The sequence below is a fragment of the Filicampus tigris genome, chromosome 16 (genome assembly GCF_054856515.1).
Source record: "Filicampus tigris isolate MCC_2025a chromosome 16, RoL_Ftig_1.0, whole genome shotgun sequence".
Taxonomy (NCBI): domain Eukaryota; kingdom Metazoa; phylum Chordata; class Actinopteri; order Syngnathiformes; family Syngnathidae; genus Filicampus; species Filicampus tigris.
The window spans coordinates 6,741,887-6,761,782 of record NC_141232.1 but is presented as its reverse complement, the minus strand read 5'-3'; the positions used below and the strand labels follow the sequence as shown (position 1 = coordinate 6,761,782).

Here is a 19,896-nt window from a genome sequence, read left to right as displayed (position 1 = left end):
AAATACATATACATGTCATTTATATAGCCCCTTATCACTATTGTCATGCATAAGAGTAATCAATGAACAGCATGAGTACCAGTAGGCTAACGCTACTTGCGGTACACCTTTGTCATCATTAAAGGCTCTTTCCGTCGAAAAACATCTTCACAAAATGCTTTTTCAGAAGCCAAAACATTCCCGTTTAAGTGCAGTTTGGCCATTCCTATCTTTTAATTGAAAAGAAACCAAGGCAACACCAATGCATCAATGAAGGGCTGTAGAAAGCCCAATAGATTTTTGCGTTAAAAAACAAAAGTGGTAAACACAAACCCAGGAATGAACACAAGGCTTTCGATTAAGCGTTGGGACGGAGAGAACAATCATTAAATAAAAATAAAAAAAATCTAAAAAGTTAAAAAAAGAGAGAGAGCGTTATTGTTTATTCATGACTTTAATTTTACGTATCACAAAGTGTCTGAACTGCATCTATGCGAACTGTTTCGAAATATTTAATTATTCAGTATTTTTTTACTCCGCCTCTGGTCTCGTAAAATTGTTTAATGGTGTGGCTTGGAGGAGGAAGGAAGAAATATGCTACAAGACCACCAGAGCTTCTGAAACAGTTAACTTCTGTGGATGTGCCTTTTTTTTTAATCCTTTGGGCAACTGCTGCAGGATGGAAATAATAAAATATTTTCATTATAATGAAACTTTGTGTACTTGTTGATAGTGATGACATAACACTAAATCTCAAATTTTAAGTCAGTCGGCGCAGGAGTTTGGGAGGTAACAGCCCACTGAATTTTGACATTTTTTGTATAGAAAAAAAAAGGGGGGGGAGGGGGGCGTGGCCGTATTAACCCTTATCCCCCGAACTGGATCAGTATTCTTAAAACAGGTAGCGTTGGAAAGGGAATTCAACAAGTGTTCCGAATTCAGTAGCTTGACCTTTTGCCTCATAATTTGAGTTTGAATTAATTTAACCGTGTGGATCACGTGACTTAAAATGTTCCACATTACTTGTATTGGTCCTAGGTGCCAGCATGGCACATCAGAGGCAAAAGATGGACATTGGAGCCCCGCTGAGGATCCATATTGAGGGAGGGAAAAAATATATATATATATATATATATATATATATATATATACACCGGTATACCTTTAAAGCAACATCAGGCTTTGCGTTCAAATGATCGTGTGATAGTAGTCCATTCGTTCTATAGCAATATGCTCTTTTGGCTAATAATGAGAGCCCCGGCACGTCTCAAACACCCTTATCTTAATTATTTTTCAAAGGCTGCGCAACCTAATGAAGCATGCAAATGCATGGCCTGGATGGAAAAAAAAAACCAATCATGCAAAGAAAGAGATGACATATCTACACTCACGCCTTATTGTGGAAAAATACAACAGTGCCATCTAGTGAGGCTGCAGCCATTACTATTGAGCTTTCAAACCTTCTCGACTATGAATGCGGATAAATTGTGTCTTTTAATGCAGTACAGAAATGAAAACAAGCAAAATTACTAAATATCTTAAAGAGTCTGTAAAAGAATCATCATACAGTATTTTAAACAGATAAACTATCATTTTAAAATACACAAATGTGACATTAATATAAATTACTATGTAGGAGTATGAATGACACATTTAACTTTGAAATGTGCTCCAGATTTATTTCGTTCTGAACCAAGAGAATATCTTTAATGCAAAAAATGGTGAATATAGACACGCATAACAATAGCGTTCATGATTCTTACCTGAAAGGCACCCACGACAAACGCTTCCTCCAAAATATAGCTTAAAACAAACTTTAGAATGTATGAAGACAATTAAGAGCAACGCACTAAGAATAATTAGCGTCTTTTACTTCTCTATCACACTGTAAAAATCTTAATTTGAAAGGTTAAATAAGACAATAGTGGTCTTGTTGTGTCTAAAGTGTATCTTACATAAATACAATAGTCACCACTTGCGCAACTGGTGCATTCATCTGCTCCCTTTTGTGACTACATTGTCCGCTATGTGTGCAAGGTCATTAAAAAAAAACTACTAAATTCAAAGCGGAACATTAAAAATAAGTCCATAAACATTTGCAATAAATTACATGTAGTAGAAAAACACAGCAAAAGGGAACCACTATGTCCTTGGCTTAGGTTGGACGATGACCAAATGTCTGCGATTGTCTGCTGTCAAGCAACAAATGAAAACACACAAGGTGCCAGTCCGTTCTGTTCTCGCACAATATAAGGTCCAAAAGTCAACTCGAAGCAAATGTCTCACTGTGTGTTCCGGTACCGTGACGGCGGGAACTCAAGAGAAAATATCACTGTGTGTTTTTGCCAAGTGGGATTACAAAAAGCGCAAACCATGTGGAACACATTGTTAGCACCGTGCTTTTGCTAATTTGGGACTACACTCGTGTTAGCCAACCCCATCCCCCGACTTCCTGGATGCGCTTCTGGTCCTGCCCATAAGCGCTGTAGCATCTTCGCGAAGGCTCCCATAGGGATGAACTGCTTAACCGTTTTTTTTTTAAATTTTTTTTTTTTAAGGGAGTCCTCTTGTTGCTCTCGCTTGCGTGTGTCATTTATGGAGCGAGATGGAGACGTAGGACGTCGGGATGTAGCCTTCGTCCCCGTTGCTCCTACGGACGCGTGTCCAACCGTCGCCTTTGTCTTCCTCCACCACGGCCAGCACCTCTCCTTCCTGCATGGCGATGGTGCCTTCGCTGGCGCCTGCAACAGTGGCCGCAACTTTGATGAGTTATCAATAAATGTACTGGGTTTTTTTTGTGTTTTTTTTAAACAATTGCTTCTATTTATTACTATTGATATGTGAAAGATGTTCTTATACTGGTGTGCTTTTATTTTGAAGGCCTGACGTTTGACAGGATGTCACATCGCTGTAGCCCCGACTCTGAGTGTTACCAAGCAAATAGTGAGGCCGATTTAAATGGCTGATATTTATTTACTCTTTTAAAATCGTCAAAAATTGGCAGATTTTTTTGCCAATGTTTAACACATTACAACATACCGATACTTTGAAATAAGTCCGCTATCGGCCCGATACCAACATGCGGTAGGTATGCCATGAGATTTCTCCATATCTTGTCTCCAAAAATGTTGGGAAACACTGCGAGCAAAACCCAAAGCCAGCGACATACCGGGAAAGTTGTACATGGCGGTGCAGTTCCCAATGGGCGGCGCCAGTTCCTCATCCTCAAAGTCATCATCGAACTCGGCGTAGATGGCATGGGAGGAGGCGTCGGGTGTGCCTCCATCGGAGTGAGCTCCGTCCGGACTGTAGAGAGCACACACAGGAGTGTAGGAAATCTCAATGGGTCAAAAAGTGATGTGAGGAAGATGCGAGTCACCTGAGCGGTTCGTGAGTGTCGCTGTTGTTGAAGGAGTGCGATTTGTATCGTGGTGTGTCTCCTCGACCTCCGGCCTCAGCCAGCCACGTCTGGAAAATGGACAAAATATCTTTCATCCGATCAGAGTTTGGATATTTAAACTATGATCGGGTGCACTGATTTCATGGAGACTAGAAATATTGATCTGATTAGGACTTGCGTGTTAATGCATCACACTTTCGATCAGAATAAATTATTTTGACATAGCGCAGATTGACCAAATACACCGTAAATAGTAGTAGAAGAAGAAGAAGAAGCGGTAGCGGCTTCCGTGTCACCAAAGCATCGCTCCGTCCATTTTTACTTTACACGTTAGCGTTATTTTTTTTCCCCCCGTTTGTGCTTGTACGTCGAGTTAACACTTCCTTATGGAGCTGCAAATGTACCCGTTCAGTCTTGCGCCCGCCATGCCTTTCGCTCGCTCTGCTTCTACTAGCTTCCGGGAATAACAGAAACGTGTAGATGGGCGTCACAGACATGCGCGGTAAAGACGGTTTGTTCCGAAATTTGGGCATAAGTGTTCTCATGCGCGCCGATCGGATGATCAAATCGACATAAAGCACTCCTCTCGTTCGGAATAAAATCTTGATCGGAATGGGCTTGATCGGGTCAAAACGTTCAGAATTTACATGAAGCTTTTGTATTCCGATCAGGCTTTCAATCCGAATAAATGTGTCCATGTAAACGGAGCCAGTGACTGGCTTTAAAGGGGTGACAATGTCACATTTTTTGCATTTTTTTTCCTTCAAATGAATAAGTACATACTTGAATCGTAAACACTAAGCAAAAACACAGTTTAAAAAAAAAAAAAACAACATCATGACTTCCTCTCCTTTTTTTTTTTTTTTTTTTTTTTTTAAATGTACTTACACTTTTTAAATTGCACAAGCAGTGCTGTTAACAAGTTGATTTGCAACATAACCATTACCGCGGGACGGCCGCGTAGTGCTACTAAAGCTCCTGCGGGTCAACTTAATTCAGAGAACGTAATACCTTCTACCTGCTCCCTTCAAACTAAAAGGCTTAATTGCATCTCTCAGTAGGCTGCTCCCAATACTTCATGCTCAAATGAATAATTCAGAGCGCGGCCGGGCTACCTATTACAGGGCAAAATAAATAATAAGAGCCCTGAAGTCAGCATTACCTCATACTTGCTTTGCTCCCCCCTGAGGCGTTCTATATTTAGATTCGTCTGATTGATTTGGGGTGCAAGACTGGCGGCGTCTCCCAGATCAGAATTTTTCTCGTAAACGTCCTTCATCTTCATCAGGGCCTCACTGACATACAAACAGAGAGAGAGAGAGAGAGAGAGAATTTTAAGAATTTTTTTTCACTCACACGACCACTGAGCCGCCAGAAGAGGCTCGAACGGGGATGAGCGGACCGCACGCACGAACCTCTGATCTATTTCCTTCTGCAACTTTCGGCCGGTTTCCTCCAGTTTCTCGTGCAGCCTCTTCCTGCGCTGCTCCGGAGGGAGGTGGGTGAAGTCCTCGGTGACCGCGGGCTGCGAATAGGTCACAGGAAGTCGACTTTAACGCTGCGGAACTTACAGAAAGAAAACAAGCACTCCCCCGTCAGGAAACAACACCAAGGCTCGCGCGTGAGTTCAGCTCACTTTCCAAAACAAATCGAGTCACAGTTGGTCACGCGCTAGGCTAATTTTTAATTTTTAATTTGCTGTGTGGCCCTAATACTTTTTTATCCTTCATTTTTAGACATTTTTTTTTTAAAATCATACTTTATCAGTAATATTTTTATTGTCATGTATAATAGTGAGCTGAAAAGTCACTCCTACTATTGCACTGCACTGTTTAATTGCTGCTTTTGTTATCTACTTAGGCACAAAAGGGCCACCCTGATAAAAAAAAAAAAAATACGATGAGGAAAGGTTTAGGGTTATGGGAGTAAAGACATAATTTTAAAGAAAAAGCCGCAATGACCAAACACATCAAGGTTGTAATATTAGGAGACTAAAGCCATAGTTTCATCAGGATTTTCAAGACTTTCATGCGCTACAATTATTCCTCGTAGATTTTTTTTTTCCCATTAAATTGCAACTTTCATCCTGTAATACTATGACTTTTTCTTGCAGCATTATGACAGATTTATTTTTCCCGTCATCAGTGTGGCCCTAACACTCCTTTGTCATGTTCCTTGGTGCAAAAAAAAAAAAAAAAAAAGACAAATTCTCTGAGCATGACCAATTGTGTCTCCTCTCCACCACCACAAGGGACCACCTTTCCAATGCAAAATAAATAAATAAATAAATACAATCATGCCAGCTGCAGTGGCTTGCCCTTGAGCATTTGATAGCCACATGTGTTTGATTTTTTTTTTTTTTTTTTAAATCATAATTAAATGAGCATTTGCATGGGGAAGGTGACCACTTTATGAGTCACCCGCTTCGCAAACCGGCGCCATTAATGCGCTCCATATTACCGGAATCCTCTCTGGCGTGAACTTCTGAAGGGGAAGGAAGCAGAATACGTATCGGAACACATGCTTAGTATTGTCAAGAGGGCTTGTTACCCCTCGGCGACGGTGTCCCGACACGTGTTTGCCTAACGCAGGTGTGATGTGAATAACATTCCATAAAATGTACAGTACACACACACACAATACAAACAAAAGCAGGAAAATACAATAAAATGAACAAAAAGTAGTGCTTAGGTGAAGCGATAGCAGGTGCAGGCCCCAGCGGGTGACCGAGCGGCTCTCCTTGCGGGAGGGACTCACCGATCTCCTGAGTGTGCGGAAGGACGAGATTCTGGGTTTGACTGTCTTATTGATCTCCTTCAAACAGTACGACAGGGGGTCCCGGCCAAACTTGGGGGACGGGGGTCCGTTAACGGGCGAGGGGGCGGGAGGGGTGGAGAAAGGTGGGAGCGTGGAAGGGGAGAGCTGGTAAGAGGCCGGGTTGGGGGGGGGGGGGGGCGGGACAGCATGAGGCAGGCGGGTCGATGTACAGCGGGAAGAGGAAAAGGGGGCGGGTTGGAGGGATGCGGAGGGGGAGGGAGGGAAATGAGAGACAAAAAACAAGGTGACAAGAGAAAGAAAAAGACACCGTCAACAATTTGAAGCACAACACAAAGCGAGAAGACAACATTGAGCCCCGGCGACATGACAGCAAACTCACACACGCACGCACGCACAAGGCCTTTGGGCTCATATTGAAATAAAAACAATAATAATAGAAAAGCAAGCAGCTGTAGCTTCACCAGGGCACCCCAACTATGCGGAAGCAGCAGCCCAACACTTAGTCACACTCACACACTTTTTCAGGTGAGCCGCTTTGAGATTCTTTTGACTTGAATTAATTAAACACACTGAAATCAATCAACTACGCAATTATGTATTGTTTATATTTTGTAATTATTTTGGGGGAAAAATAAATAAATCATTTTTTGGGGTGGCCTGGGCCCTTTATCCCACAAGATAGATCCACCCCTGCACTGAACAGCGGCCAGAACTAAAACAAGAACTAAAACAAGAGCATTTTTTTAAACAGTTATTTGAAGATTATTTATGTTCAAAACTCAGACTTTTCACTTTTAAAATGAAATGACATTTCTTACATATACATTTTAAAGAGACATTTCTGTTATTATTCCAGTCATAAACAGTTTTGTATTTGTATCTTTACATCTCTAGGACAGCTCCACAGCATATGAACAATTTTATGAGTACTAGTGGCCATGTCAAATGTCACTTTTAGTTTGTGGGCCACTGAAAAATGGCCGCCGGGCCGTCGAATTATCATTAGTTCATACGTATGAACATTCATTTCTCGAGTTCACAAATAATTCTCCCCCAATATAAATGGTCATGAAACATGTCAATCAATTAATTATCCGTCAGATTAAAAAAAATAACCACTACCCATGAATCCAGTGAACTAAACTAAACATGGGTGTGCATTTAACTAACTAACATCTAAATCAAAAACAGACCTATAAGAGGCCCCGTCGTGGACTCTGAAAGTCTTAAAGTCAGACGCGAGGCTGAGGCGGCGGTGCCTGTTTCCTGGAGAGAGAAGGCGCTGGCACTTTCAAGGCTCCAAAGCCCAGAAAGTCCCTTCAAGCGAGCCTGCTCTTCATCAGGCTGCGGGCCTAATTGGCAGAGCATGACTGAGGACACACCGCAGCGCACACGCACACACACACACACACACACACGCTAACAAACACACATGCACGGCCGAGCGCAGCCTGGGAAGACATGCTGTGGGGGAGACGAGGCGTTGAACAAGCAAACAAGGAATACAGAAGGGGTCCTTTAGTTTTGTGAATAGAAGGGAGATGGGGTGGGGGGGGGGGTCACGTGGTGTGGAGGTGGGCGACTACTCATGTGACCAGCTGAACACCTCGAAGAGCGAGCGACTTCTCGTGCCCGTTGCTGATCGTTAAGCAAATGCCTGCGCCGTGATGCCGTTCCACTCCACTGCTGTAGGTGGCGGTCATGCATATTAGAAAGAGCGCCAACTGCCATACGCGCCTCGCTCCAAATGCAAGGGAACCACAAACAGTGACGATAAATGACTCAACCGGCGCCAGATTTGGAGCATCATCTCGTTTGAAAAATGTTTGGTTGGCAAATGTAGTTCGCTGTCCAACCCAACGTGTGCTTTTGCACTTGGCGGCGGTAGCTAAAAGCGCCGGTTGACCCCGATTCCCGTTTTACTGACCCGGCAAATAACATTGCGGCTTGTCCTCACAATGCTTGCGATTGTAGCGCCAAGTATAATGGAAGCAGTGTGTTTGTGGATGCCCGCGGAGGAAAAAAAAACTCAACGTTGCTCGGGCCGTGCGCTGTTGAAAGCACAAGCGCAGCACAACGCTTGACTGCCGCTTGACCTGCGCGCAGGGAGGGTGGGCTTGAGGGTGTGGGGAAAAGGGGTGGGGGCTCACTCATGCAAAGGGGGTGTGTTCTCGAAACACTCCACGGGGGGGGAGAAAAAAAAAAAAAAAAAAAAGCATGCTGTGGAAGTTGAGAGGGAGTGAATTCCGTCCTGGCTCGGATCGCCATGCATGGAGCCACCCACTAGTTTACTACATGTTTTGTATCTACAGGTGCATCCCAATCTCAACAACACATTAGAATATCGTAGAAAAGTTCATTTCTTTCTGTAGTTCAATTCAAAAAGCGAACGTCACATGTTAAATGGATTCATTCCGACACAGAAAAAAGGCCAATTCTGACCAACTTCGCTTTTTTAATTGAACTACTGCACTGAAAAATATGTACACGTTTCACGCCATATTCAAATTTATACACGCCGTATAATCAATCGCGTTCGCTTTGATGACGTGCAAAATCCTACCTTTGACTTTTTGCTGAAAAGCCAAAAGTTTTTGCTTCGGTTCTTGCCCAAAAGGTCAATGGAAGCCTTGGGCGTCCCCAGACTGCTGTCTGACGACGCCCTGTTGATGCCTTGGCTGTAGTCCTCAAATTCCACGTCGCCCGGGCGCTCAAAGCCCGACTTGTTCTGCTCGATGATCACCAAGGTGTCCTGAATCACAGTGCGAGAACCGTCCGGCCGCTGCTGCGCACTGCCCGTTTCAAGTCAATAGAAAGACTGAGTGACTCACATTTTTTTCATTGACATTCGTGCCGGCTTTGGTGATGCCATCCAGGCACTTGCCGATGATGGGCATCACCTGCTTCTCTGTATCCGAGAACAAGATGTAGCCCTGCGCCAACTTCCGCATCCGCCGCTCGTCCAGTTCTTGCATTTTCTGGTTCACACACAGCAAAAACCATTTTATAAACAGTTTTTTTTTTGTTTTTTTATTGACGTGAACATTTCTGTCATTATCTGTTAAATAAGACAAGTAATGTGGAAGTACAAAAGTGGGGTAATATTTACATTTTGCAGCACAGCAGCTTAGTGGCTGACATGGCTGCCTCACAGTTCTGGGTTTGAATCCTCGTCTATTTCATACGCGTTAGGCTCATTGAAGAATCTAAATTGTCCTTAGGTGTAGGGCTGCTCGCTTATGAAAAAAATATTAATCATGATGATTTGGGGTGATGACTGAAATCACGATTATTCAAAGGATCATCATTTTTGGGAACAAAACCAGATCATGTTTAACCCTAAAAAATATAAAGACAAGACAAGTAAGTTCCTTTTGGACCAAACCAATTTTATAAAATTATTATAAAATTAAAAAAAAAAATTGCAAATGTATAAATTCAAGTATGATTTCCTTGTGCAAACAAACGTAGTGCGTTCAATATAAATGAAAATTAATCATCGTTTTTTTTTTCTTTATGATCATGCCAATTTTGTAATCGTGGAGTATAATAATCGTAATTATAATTCAATTTCGATTCATTGCACAGCCCTACTTAGGTGTGAATGTGAGTGTAACTGGTTGTTTTGTCTCTACATATCCTGTGACTAGCTGGCAATCAGTCCAAGGTGTACGTCGCCAATTCTCAGCTGGGAAAGGCTCCAGCTCATCAGTGACCCTATTGACGACAAACGCTACAGAAAATGGATGGATGGAAATATTCATTATTGTGGTTGAGATGAGTACTAGCTCGGGTACCGTATTCATCTTTTGTTACGTGAATACCTCTCATAGCTTTTGCACATATTATTTTCCCAAGGACGTGAACTTGTGGCAACGGCTCTTATATTGGGTCTCCTTATGATGACTTACATTAAAGATGAGCGGCATGTCGGTGAAATAGAACTGCTTCTGCTCCTTGTTGAACTTTTGGAGTTGAGCGGCGTAATCGTTCTTGCACTCCTCCGCCGTGTGCGCTCTCATGTGAGCTTGTTGCTTGGCCTTCCCAGAAGACGACGGACGGAAAAGAAGACGGACCTTAAAATGTACATTCCGTGCATGGCGACCAAATAAGCAAAGCCCGCCGCTGTTTTCACCTTTTCGACATCCGCCTTGGTGGCGTTGATGTCCTGATCCGTCTTGTCGGCATTCTGCGCCGCGCGCTCTGCTTCTCGCCATTCCCGCTCAAAGCGCTTTTTACTCTGGGAAAGAGGACAAGCAGGGAGGACTGCTTGACTCAAGTAAAACGATCTGGTTACGTCATTGCAATGACATTTTATGGTGTATTTTTTTGGGGTCATCATTAACTTTTTTTGATTGCCATCGTGTATTTTTTTTTTTTTTTTTTTTTTAATTGTGGGATCCGTTTTCAACCTCCCACGAACGCGTGGATACGAGATCGCACTTACAGTTTCGAGCTGCTTGTTGGTGCTCTCCAACGCCTGCTGGGCCTTCTTGGCCTCCATCAGATACTGCAGACATTTGTAAAAATAGAATCAGCGAAGGGGGGAAGGAAGGGTGGGGGCGTCATGTGACAGCGGGGGGAAGGGGGGGAAGGGGGTGTAAGCGCAGGGTAAATAGTGACAACACGAAGGGGAAAAAAAATAAAAGAAACTGGAAAGGACAAATGCCAGCGTGTCTGCCTGAGACGTCTCGTCTGCCGTCAGTCTGATAATCCGATGAGACGGAGCCAAGGAATGACTCCTCGACGAGAGACGCCACATCGCTGCACATCCAGTTTGGCTTCAATGAACGTCCACAATGTCCACATCAGCGTGACGCACGTCAACCGCCTCTGATATCTACTGCCAAGGGGACTCAAGTATTGCCACACACCTACACGAAGTTAACTTTTGAGAAAGGAAAGGCATCATTTGCACACAATCTCCACTCAAGTTGATCTTAAGTTGTTTGGATTGGTTCTTCTCCACGGACGCATGATTTTATAGAAAAGCACCTTCCTTCCGCACAAAGTTGCAAGCATTCACTTCAATTGTACAACTGACTCAAGGGAAACTGAGGAATTTAATCCATCACTTGATTGCTTCATAAATCCATTAACGCATTGAATGCTATTGATGAATTTATTCGTCTTTTCACGGTGCAGCCATTCAATCCCGGGTACTTATTCATATTTTTTTCTAATTCTTTCAAACGTTGGGATAAAAGATGGTCTGAAAATGCCTGGCAGTGAATGACTTAAGAGGTGTGTCCCAATACTTTTGCCCGCAAACCTGCAAGCCACGCTCCCATAGGCCTATTCCGTTTGTCTTGCGCGTGGTGGCCAAATGACAAATTGCGTCAGATAATGTGCAAGGTGATGACCAAACGACCTTTTGACCGTAAGATAAGAGTTGGACACATTCTTGTGTTTCTTGCTGATCATTTGGAAGATGACGCTCGGACACACTTAACAACAACAACAACAACAACAACAACAACAACAACATTGAAACGATTCGGCCATCTTGCTTCGCTCACCGACTTTCGCTCCTGCTTGAGCTCCTGCAGGTACTTGGTGAGGTCGGCGCATATGTTCATCAGCATGTTCTCGGCCACCAGCTCCCTCTGGCCCGCGTAGTCGTTCATCTCGTTCAAGATGTCCACAAACGACTGGTAGCTGGTGAGCCTAACCGTCGAGGGGAGGCAATCAGGAGCGCGGTGTCGACGGTTTCAGATAACACCGCGCACACTCAAAGGGAAGTCGTGATAAGGGCTTCGTGATTTCCTTATTCTGCGTTTCAACTCTCTCAGGCAGCATGCTACGGTGCTACATTACATACGCTATGTCAACGTGCGTGTGTATTGACGGTGTGCAGTTTACGAGGGAAAATTTGAAATCGCGGAAAGTTCGCTCACCTGCCGTCTGGCTCGTCTTTGCCGATCCGTTTTAGGTTAAACTTCTTTGAGAGATTCCTGAGAAAAGACAAAAGCGCATTAAAAAAAAAATGTTTTTTTTTAAAAACGATGCGGAGATGTTGGACAAAAGTATTGGGACGCCCTGCCATCGCACCTGCAGTGGAACCTTGGTTCTCGTGATGAATCCGTTCCGGACTAAAAGTGAATCGTACAAAAACCAAAGCGATATTTCTCATAGGGAAATAATGTAAAGCCAATTCATCCGTTCCAGTTTGGAAGAAAACTGTGTGAAATAAATATGAATGACTAAAAAACCCTTTTAGCTTTTACTTAAGAATCTCAAATGAACAGCATATGGAAGACAGTGATGACGGCAGACGAAGGACATCGTCATCAAATGACTTCTAGAACATTTCAACCTCGGCATAAGCGCCTTAGTCCAACATCTGAGATGTGTCCCAATACTTCTGTCCATTTATGTATCATTTCTATGGATAGTGCATGGTACTGCAAACGCAGCATAAGGGCGTTTGGGTGAATGACAGTAAAAGCTGCATGACATCATGCAGAAACTCATCAAGTGGCCACAATAACCACCGTATACTATTATAAAAAATAAATAAATAATTTTTTTTAAAAAGCATGTCCTCTTTCTGGTGCTGCTCGTCCTCATTTCACTCTTCCTCTGACCATATCCCGTGTGTCATGCGCCCGTCTGCTCCCACTTCCCCAGCGCATGCTCAGCGAGTGGGAGCAGCGAGCATAAGGAGGGAGGCAGTGGGACTGCAGCTGCAGAATGAGGCCAGTGTGTTCCGATAGAGTCATGGGACTAGACAAACATGCCATAAACAGCCCCTTCAAATGCGGACACACACGCGCGCGCGCGCACGCACACACACGCACACACTTCGATACAGATGATTCATGAGAAGGACAAGGCCCACCTCAGCTGCTTGGCATAGTTCTGCTCGATCTCTGTCCTCTCCTTCACAAATTTCACATACTTCTCCACCAGCTCTATCCCGGAGTGCGTGTGCTTCTCGATGACGTCACATCGGTCCTAAAAAAAAAAAAAAAAAAAAAAAAACGTTTTAAATAGAGCACGAGGGACTGATTAGGGAAAAGAGACGCTGCAGGAAGTGAATCATGTCGAGTTAATGTTGCACTGGCTGGAATGCCGTCAAGAATCTTGCTTCATGTTACACGGCAGACATTCCCACCGCATGTAGCACAGTTACAGTTAAACACGCATATGAATATGAGTTTGCATCAGCTGCTTGTCCAATATTCCATTGATAAATGTAGCAAGATGTTGCCAAGTCTGGCGCAATTATAGGTTGACGCCCGCATGACAAGCCTATACCACAAACTGACTCGAGCACTTCCTCGTGTCCGTTTCAACAGCGGCATTCCAAATGTCCAAATAGTCGCCATTTATAGAGAAAGGAACCATATTTGGTGACTTGGAACCTCGACGTGGGCACCACACAAGTCGCTAGGACGCACAAGAACCATGAGAGGAAAGGCCTGGTTGTTAACGGATGCTGGAATAAAACAACGACACAAAGTATGTGTCATTATTATAACGCGATTAAAAAAAAACCAGCAGTTACTAAAGCAAAAAAAAAAGAAAAAAGAAAAAAGTGATTTTTTCTTTAAACATTTGCGGGGGTGATAATTAAGGATAGACCAGCGGCAATAGTCGGCATTTTAACAAATATGGGCATCTGGTTAACTTCAGAAATCTGTTTATTTATTTAAATTTTCACTCATTGTTCCAGACCGAAAGATTTTTATCACCGAAATAACCCGACACAAACAGGATGATGCGAGGTGAAAAAAATCAATAAATTGATTGGAGAATGCGGCATGAATCGAGGTTAGCCTCATGTCGCTAGCTTCGGCTAGCTAGCCTAATCGCCTAGCCTTGATAGATGCACGCGGCAGCGATGTAAAGTGAAGCTTTTTTTTTTGGTCACGTTATTTTGTCCGATAATACGCAGATGACAACTGCGTGCTAGCGAGAACTTTATTCATCATGACAGTCGGACAACGCGCACCAACAAAGACGCTTTACGGCACTGCGTTGTTACTGTCGTATAACTTGTCGCGGTACGGCAAACGACCGGGCTTGTTGTAGCGTAGCTAACGGGGAGTGAGTGGCATTTTTAAATCATTTGTTTTTATATGCTTCCGTGCTTACTTAACATATTACTTTATACTACTATACTTAGTTTATTTTTTTTCTGCTTTACGTTTTTTGTGCAATTGACTTTTAAAGCCACTACAAATAGAGACAACCAAGCTTTTTGTTAAAGGATACCTCAAGTCAAACACTTTCTTGCCATTTACACGATTATTTCATGCCAATATACCATATATCCATCCATTTTCTACAGTGCTTATGCTCATTCGGTTCGCGTATAGGTTGAAGCCGAACCCAGCAGGGCAATTTCGAGTATTCAATGAATCTAACGTGCATGGTTTTGGAATGTGTGAGGAAGACACTTACACAAACAAAGGTGTATTCGTGTCTACAATAACACAACCAAGACACTCATCGTGACCTTTTTAAACTCATCGGATTATACTGTTTTCATATTGTTGTAATGAGGACGCCGCTCATTGAATGCAACCACTTTATGACGCATGACAAGAGCCAATTGCCGACAAATGTAGCATACAGCAAAATAAGACGTGTTCACTGCGCTTCATGTCAGCAGCGAAACTCAACATTCTCTCCCTGTTGGAATTGGATTTCCGTAATAAAAAGGGCACGCTCAGACAAGCCGATCAAAATTGAGTGACGAGACTGCTGATGCTCTCTCTCGCGGGACATTCACGGGCTTCATTTGCGTCGAGTGATTGGATCGAGGAGGAGTTGGCCGAGAGAAGGGGGGTGGGAAATTGAACAGGGGAACCACGACAAGTCGGGCGCAGTCCTTCTCCGCCCTTCCGGAGACGACATTTTGACTAATTACAGAGCAGAGTAAAAGGTTAAAGACTCTGGCCCAAAACAAAAGGTCATCAAACTGACAATGACGTTTGTTCACCCGCCCCACTGTGGTAATGCTGCGCCACGGTAGGTACAGTGAATAGCTTGCTGAGAGGGCTAAAAATGAAAACGAAAAAGGAGGCCACTTGTGCGGATGATCCGTAATGCCCGATTTTAGTGTCAGCTGACCGGTCGGTCCGCCTGAAGCTATCAGCATGAAACATCAACACGTGGTGCTATTTATTCATGGTCCATGTAATTGTGTTGTCTGGAACATTTCTGGACAACAGAGCCACATCATTGTGTGTCACAACTTTATGAGATTATTATTTTTAGACAAATATCCTGGGCATTTCCAACACATTTCACAGCATACTAAGGAAATGGTGCAAGGATCTAGTTTCGAGGGTCAATAGGTCTGCCAATTCACTTGTCCAAAAATTCTGCCTTTACAAACATAATACTGCTCAGCTTTACTTCCCAAAACACACGTCTCAAATCATCATTCCACATTGAAATGAATAGAAATGTGATTAATTTGTTCCACCTCTCCACAAAAAAAAAAAAAACACCCCCCAAATTTTCACAAGAAAAATTGCACTATGATGAAAAAAAATAATAATCCCAATTATTTTGAATGATCACGATTAGGATCACCGATTAAATTGACAAAAACGACGGATTAATGGATTCTTAAAATCATCGTTAGCTGCGGCTCTAGTTTACACAATTAGCTACATGAAAGGGGGCAAAATATTATAAACAATTCTGTGTTAAAAAAATACTCCTACCACAATAAGAAACATATATTGATTAGCAAAAATGAGCATTTTTAAAGACACAAAATTGGATACAACTCAGTATTGTCAACTCAGTAGTACATGATTGCTTTTAAAACTAATCTAATAAAAAAGGAGCAGCATTTGCTTACCAAATACAAAGTTTGAGACAAACTTAAGTGTATAGTGAAGCAAAACAAGCTTCCACAATTCAAGCAATTCCTCACTGATGAGTTCACTCAAAGTTCATTCTCAGAGGGCAACAAGTACAGATTGATCCTCAAACACATGACTTAGCGGTGAATGTGGGGGAACAATTAGTGTGACAACTATCTTTTGTGTGACAACTATCTCGCTAATCACCTGACAAGCTCATCAAGACACGGCAATCTATATGCATTCCCCGCTGAAGGCCCTGTTAGCGCTCGCTGACATGCTAGCACGAGCCGCCGCACAGGTCTTGCACACCGCGCACCTTTAAATAGCAGCAGGATTAACTGCGATCAGTGGACAGATGCCAAACAAGTGAGTGTCGAGGTAAACAGTCACAGAGCCAGTGACGGGGCAACCTCCCCAAGTGGAAGGCAATCCGTTCCATGGTGCCGGTGGACTTCCTAGTCGTTCTTCAAAACCATTTTCCCAAGAGCAAATCAGGTAGTGAATTGATTTCTCACCATCATAAAACCTCTCATTTGACTATTTATGTCAGCGTATTGTTTACATTAGCGCAGTGTTATTTCATGTACAGTGGTGCATTGAGGTATGAATGACCTGACTTGCAAGTATTTCAGGATACGAGAGATCACTCAGCTGATCAACAATTTGGCAAAAAAAGAGGCTAGAAGCAGTTTATTGCCACTACCAATTGGGGTTTCATGTCAAACTCAAGGTAAAACAGTGAGAATGACATGCTGTGTACCGCCGCTAGCTTAATGCTAGCACACCACGCAAAACAAAAACAGCACAGACGGTCGCCGTATTATAACCATTTGGCAACGTATATTCAAATGCTGAAGCGACACATGTAGACAAACAATATAACAATACCCACGGACATATGGTCTTCATCCTCCGCAAAAAATGACTAACACTACTATTATTGTAGCTTAAGGAGTTAGTGATTTAGGGCTATCCACTAGCTTAATGCTAATGCATTCGATAACCACATAGCTATAAACCTTTAGCAAGGTGTAGTGGATACCCATTATACGCTGGTGATAGGGACCAAGCCTGACAGTGAACAGAAAAAAAAATACAAATAATTGACACTCATTATAATTATTTGCGATTACTTGGGGGCTGAGATCAGAGGAAAAATATTGCAAATAAGAGGGTTAAAGAACCTCCTCTTCACACTGGTGCTACACCGTCCAATCAAAGTAGGGCAAAACTAATTAGGCTGTTGCACAAGCACGCAGAACAAAAAGAGGGACGGGAAACGTGGCCCGAGGGGGGAAACACTGTAATGAGGCTGCAGCCTCCCAGTCTTTATCTCTTCAATGCAATTCGGCCTGTCAGAGAACGTGCATGTGCAAGTTGCCTCCATGACGTCACATATGCGCTTAGCATTTGGTCGACTAGTTGTGTCGTCGTCTGACAAGCTGCGATCGCTGCAGCGGCCTGATGCTGACGGAACCGATTATCTGACCGCCAGCTAAAAGAATGCACTTTGTGGAATAAGTGTGGAAAAATTGTACCAAAAAAGTGTGGCAACGTAACACTCAGGGCAAGAGAAAGAGTGCCTATTAAGTGCTTTGAGGCCATATGTGTTGTAGTTTTAGGCCCTGTTGAGTTGCAAATGGAAATGGATACAGGGCATAAATAGTGGTGCCTTTAGATCTGACTCAGCTATTTTCGAGATAGGAGCCACCATTCTGCTGATTTTTTTTTTTTTTCCTCTGACTTGCGAACAATTCTTGCGAAAAAAAAATGCTTTCGTTTTTCATTGCCACTTCCAGTTCAAGTTTACTGTCAAACTAAACATAAAACAAAAAGAATGAGCCCTCGCGCATTTAAACCATCCACATAGCTGAGCCTTTCAGTCCGCTAGCTTATTGCTAACACTAAATAGCATCTATGTTGCGATGCTTTAAGCATTTATGCAACGGGAGGAGCAACACCTTGACTTTGGGCGAAAGATGGATTACACTCCGGACGGGTTGCCAGACCACCGTTTTGCACCTATACGTCACAGAGTGTGAATTCAACCCATGCTGAATGCACAAAAGTGACTGAAGCAATACATTGCTAAGAAGGTGTGTTTCCCATCTCCCAGGTATACGTAGTAATTCTCAGCGTTTAACTTATTTTTACACTTCTGTGGCAGCTGAGCATGTTTCTATGCACGCGCAAACATAGCATTCACTGGACTTCAGCAAGCATCCTTGTCTCCACTTCATTATAGCTACATCAAGGGGTCAGTACGTTGCAGGTTTGAACAGTTAATCAAATCAAAGGAAATAATCGCATATCAATTAAATCGCAATACTTTTTTTAATTGTTCAGCCCTACCACAGTGGTGGCTAGTTCCATTACACAGTAGTTAATTTATTTTCTACCTTTAATAAAGATTTTATGATGGTGACAGTTTGAGTTCACTTTACAAGAGGACTATGGTGCCAGTTTCCAACAATCAAAAACAGTACAGTGCACAATCACAGTTGTGAACTGGCCTTTAGATGCAATTGTTTTAGTGTCTGTCATAAAACTCAATTCAGCAAGTCACATGTCTGGTAGCACAGAACAACGACTATTATTGAATTACTGATTTATGACCATGTAAGCTTCTGCCATTGTTCCCAGCTGAATGTCAATGATGAATGTATAAACGTTGTTTTGAAATCAAAATGACACTTGTGCATGTGGTGTCATCTCTATGGAAGCCAAGTGTCAACAAGGAAACAACACACTATTCCCAATGGCTACAACGTAACCCTGCGGGACACCATGAAGGTGCATGCACGGAGTAGCTTTTAATCGCAAGACATTTGAAAGAGGTGACGTGACAACCTTGATGTACAATCACACCGCAAGTGATGTTCGGACAAAACATTAGGTACAACCTGCACGACCTCCCAACATACCAAAACCGACACTGGTTTTTGCATCTCGTGTACCTAATAAAGTGGCCCGTCAACGTGCAAACGTGGACTAATTTCCCCAATCGTTGACCTTGAACGCACCATCCCGAGTAATTAAAACAAGAATAGCAGCTAACGAAACACAACCCAAAAGATAGCAAGAGTCCTCCCGGCCCGCGTTGCTTATTCGGTAGTGACTCACCCAAAGCTCGGTGCCCCAGTCCATGTTGAGCCCGCTGGCCAAGCCCTCTCGACCGCCCCGAATACAAAGAACTTCTCCAAAGTTCTCCGAGTATAATCCCCCAAAGGCGGGCGAGGGAGCACTTTCTGCCCGTCGTCGCCGTTCCGCAGCGTCGCTCGCTTCCTTCAGCAAGCCACGTAAACCGGTAACATAATTGGCTAATTAAAGGCGTCTGACAGCCGTTCGTCTAGTTCGTCCAAATATTTTTCATAGCGAAGGAAAGAAGGATAAACTCAACTGGGTTTCATATCCGCGTCACTCCCAAATCCTTGCAACCTTAAAGAGACAGCGCACTCCAGTTTGACTGCAAGGCCACGTCCCGCCTGCACCGGCGCGCGCGTCCTCGAACGTGCTGTGCGTTGACGCGCACGTCGAGCGTCACGTGACACTTGGCTCACACACGCGCCGGACACAACATTGGGGACACCTGCTCTGACTCTCAATGCTTGCAGAAAGTATATGTGAATGTTAGTTGGTTTTATTATGTCCGATCAGATTTGAAGTCAGTCTAATTATCCCAAAGCCTTCCCAATCACTTCCCAGCACGACTGAAGTCGATGGTGTAACGGGAGTTTCTTTTAACCCGATTGGTTTCAAAGCAAATCTGTCCCTTATGACGTCAGTCTTGTCAAATCTAACTCAGTACGATGGATGTGGTGATAAAAAAAAAAAGAGAAAACGATGTATGTGGTGTTTGAAAGGGATAGTGTCGAAATGGTAGTTGTAACAGAAAGGTGCCAATAGAGG

At 43.2% G+C, this 19,896-nt stretch overlaps 1 protein-coding gene across 5 annotated transcripts; it reads right to left on the bottom strand.

Annotated features, from left to right (window-relative positions):
• Positions 1 to 1,631: 1,631 nt before the first annotated feature.
• trip10a (thyroid hormone receptor interactor 10a) lies at positions 1,632 to 19,550 on the bottom strand. Of its 5 annotated transcripts, none has more exons than XM_086055886.1 (16): positions 19,111 to 19,550; positions 12,999 to 13,114; positions 12,055 to 12,111; positions 11,677 to 11,824; positions 10,605 to 10,667; positions 10,293 to 10,397; positions 10,069 to 10,197; positions 8,989 to 9,135; positions 8,721 to 8,909; positions 6,137 to 6,301; positions 5,840 to 5,863; positions 4,795 to 4,904; positions 4,542 to 4,674; positions 3,359 to 3,447; positions 3,149 to 3,285; positions 1,632 to 2,720 (listed from the first exon to the last, which is right to left on the bottom strand). In XM_086055886.1, exons 1-16 carry the CDS (start codon positions 19,132 to 19,134, stop codon positions 2,569 to 2,571), a joined length of 1,788 nt encoding a protein of 595 aa, XP_085912012.1. In that variant the 5' UTR covers positions 19,135 to 19,550; the 3' UTR covers positions 1,632 to 2,568. The 5 variants fall into 5 exon arrangements, with proteins under 5 accessions (XP_085912012.1, XP_085912017.1, XP_085912013.1 ...); XM_086055891.1 differs by having other exon boundaries at positions 19,388 to 19,550; XM_086055887.1 differs by lacking the exon at positions 5,840 to 5,863 and having other exon boundaries at positions 19,111 to 19,547.
• Between the last annotated feature and the right edge of the window lie 346 nt (positions 19,551 to 19,896).

Coding starts and splice junctions, on each gene's coding strand:
- trip10a (XM_086055886.1), bottom strand. CDS start 19,134: ATGGACTGGGGCACCGAGCTTTGG. Junction 5,864..6,136: donor TCCGCACACTCAGGAGATCG/GTGAGTCCCTCC, acceptor CTTCCCCTTCAG/AAGTTCACGCCAGAGAGGAT. Junction 4,675..4,794: donor CAGAAGGAAATAGATCAGAG/GTTCGTGCGTGC, acceptor TTTGTATGTCAG/TGAGGCCCTGATGAAGATGA.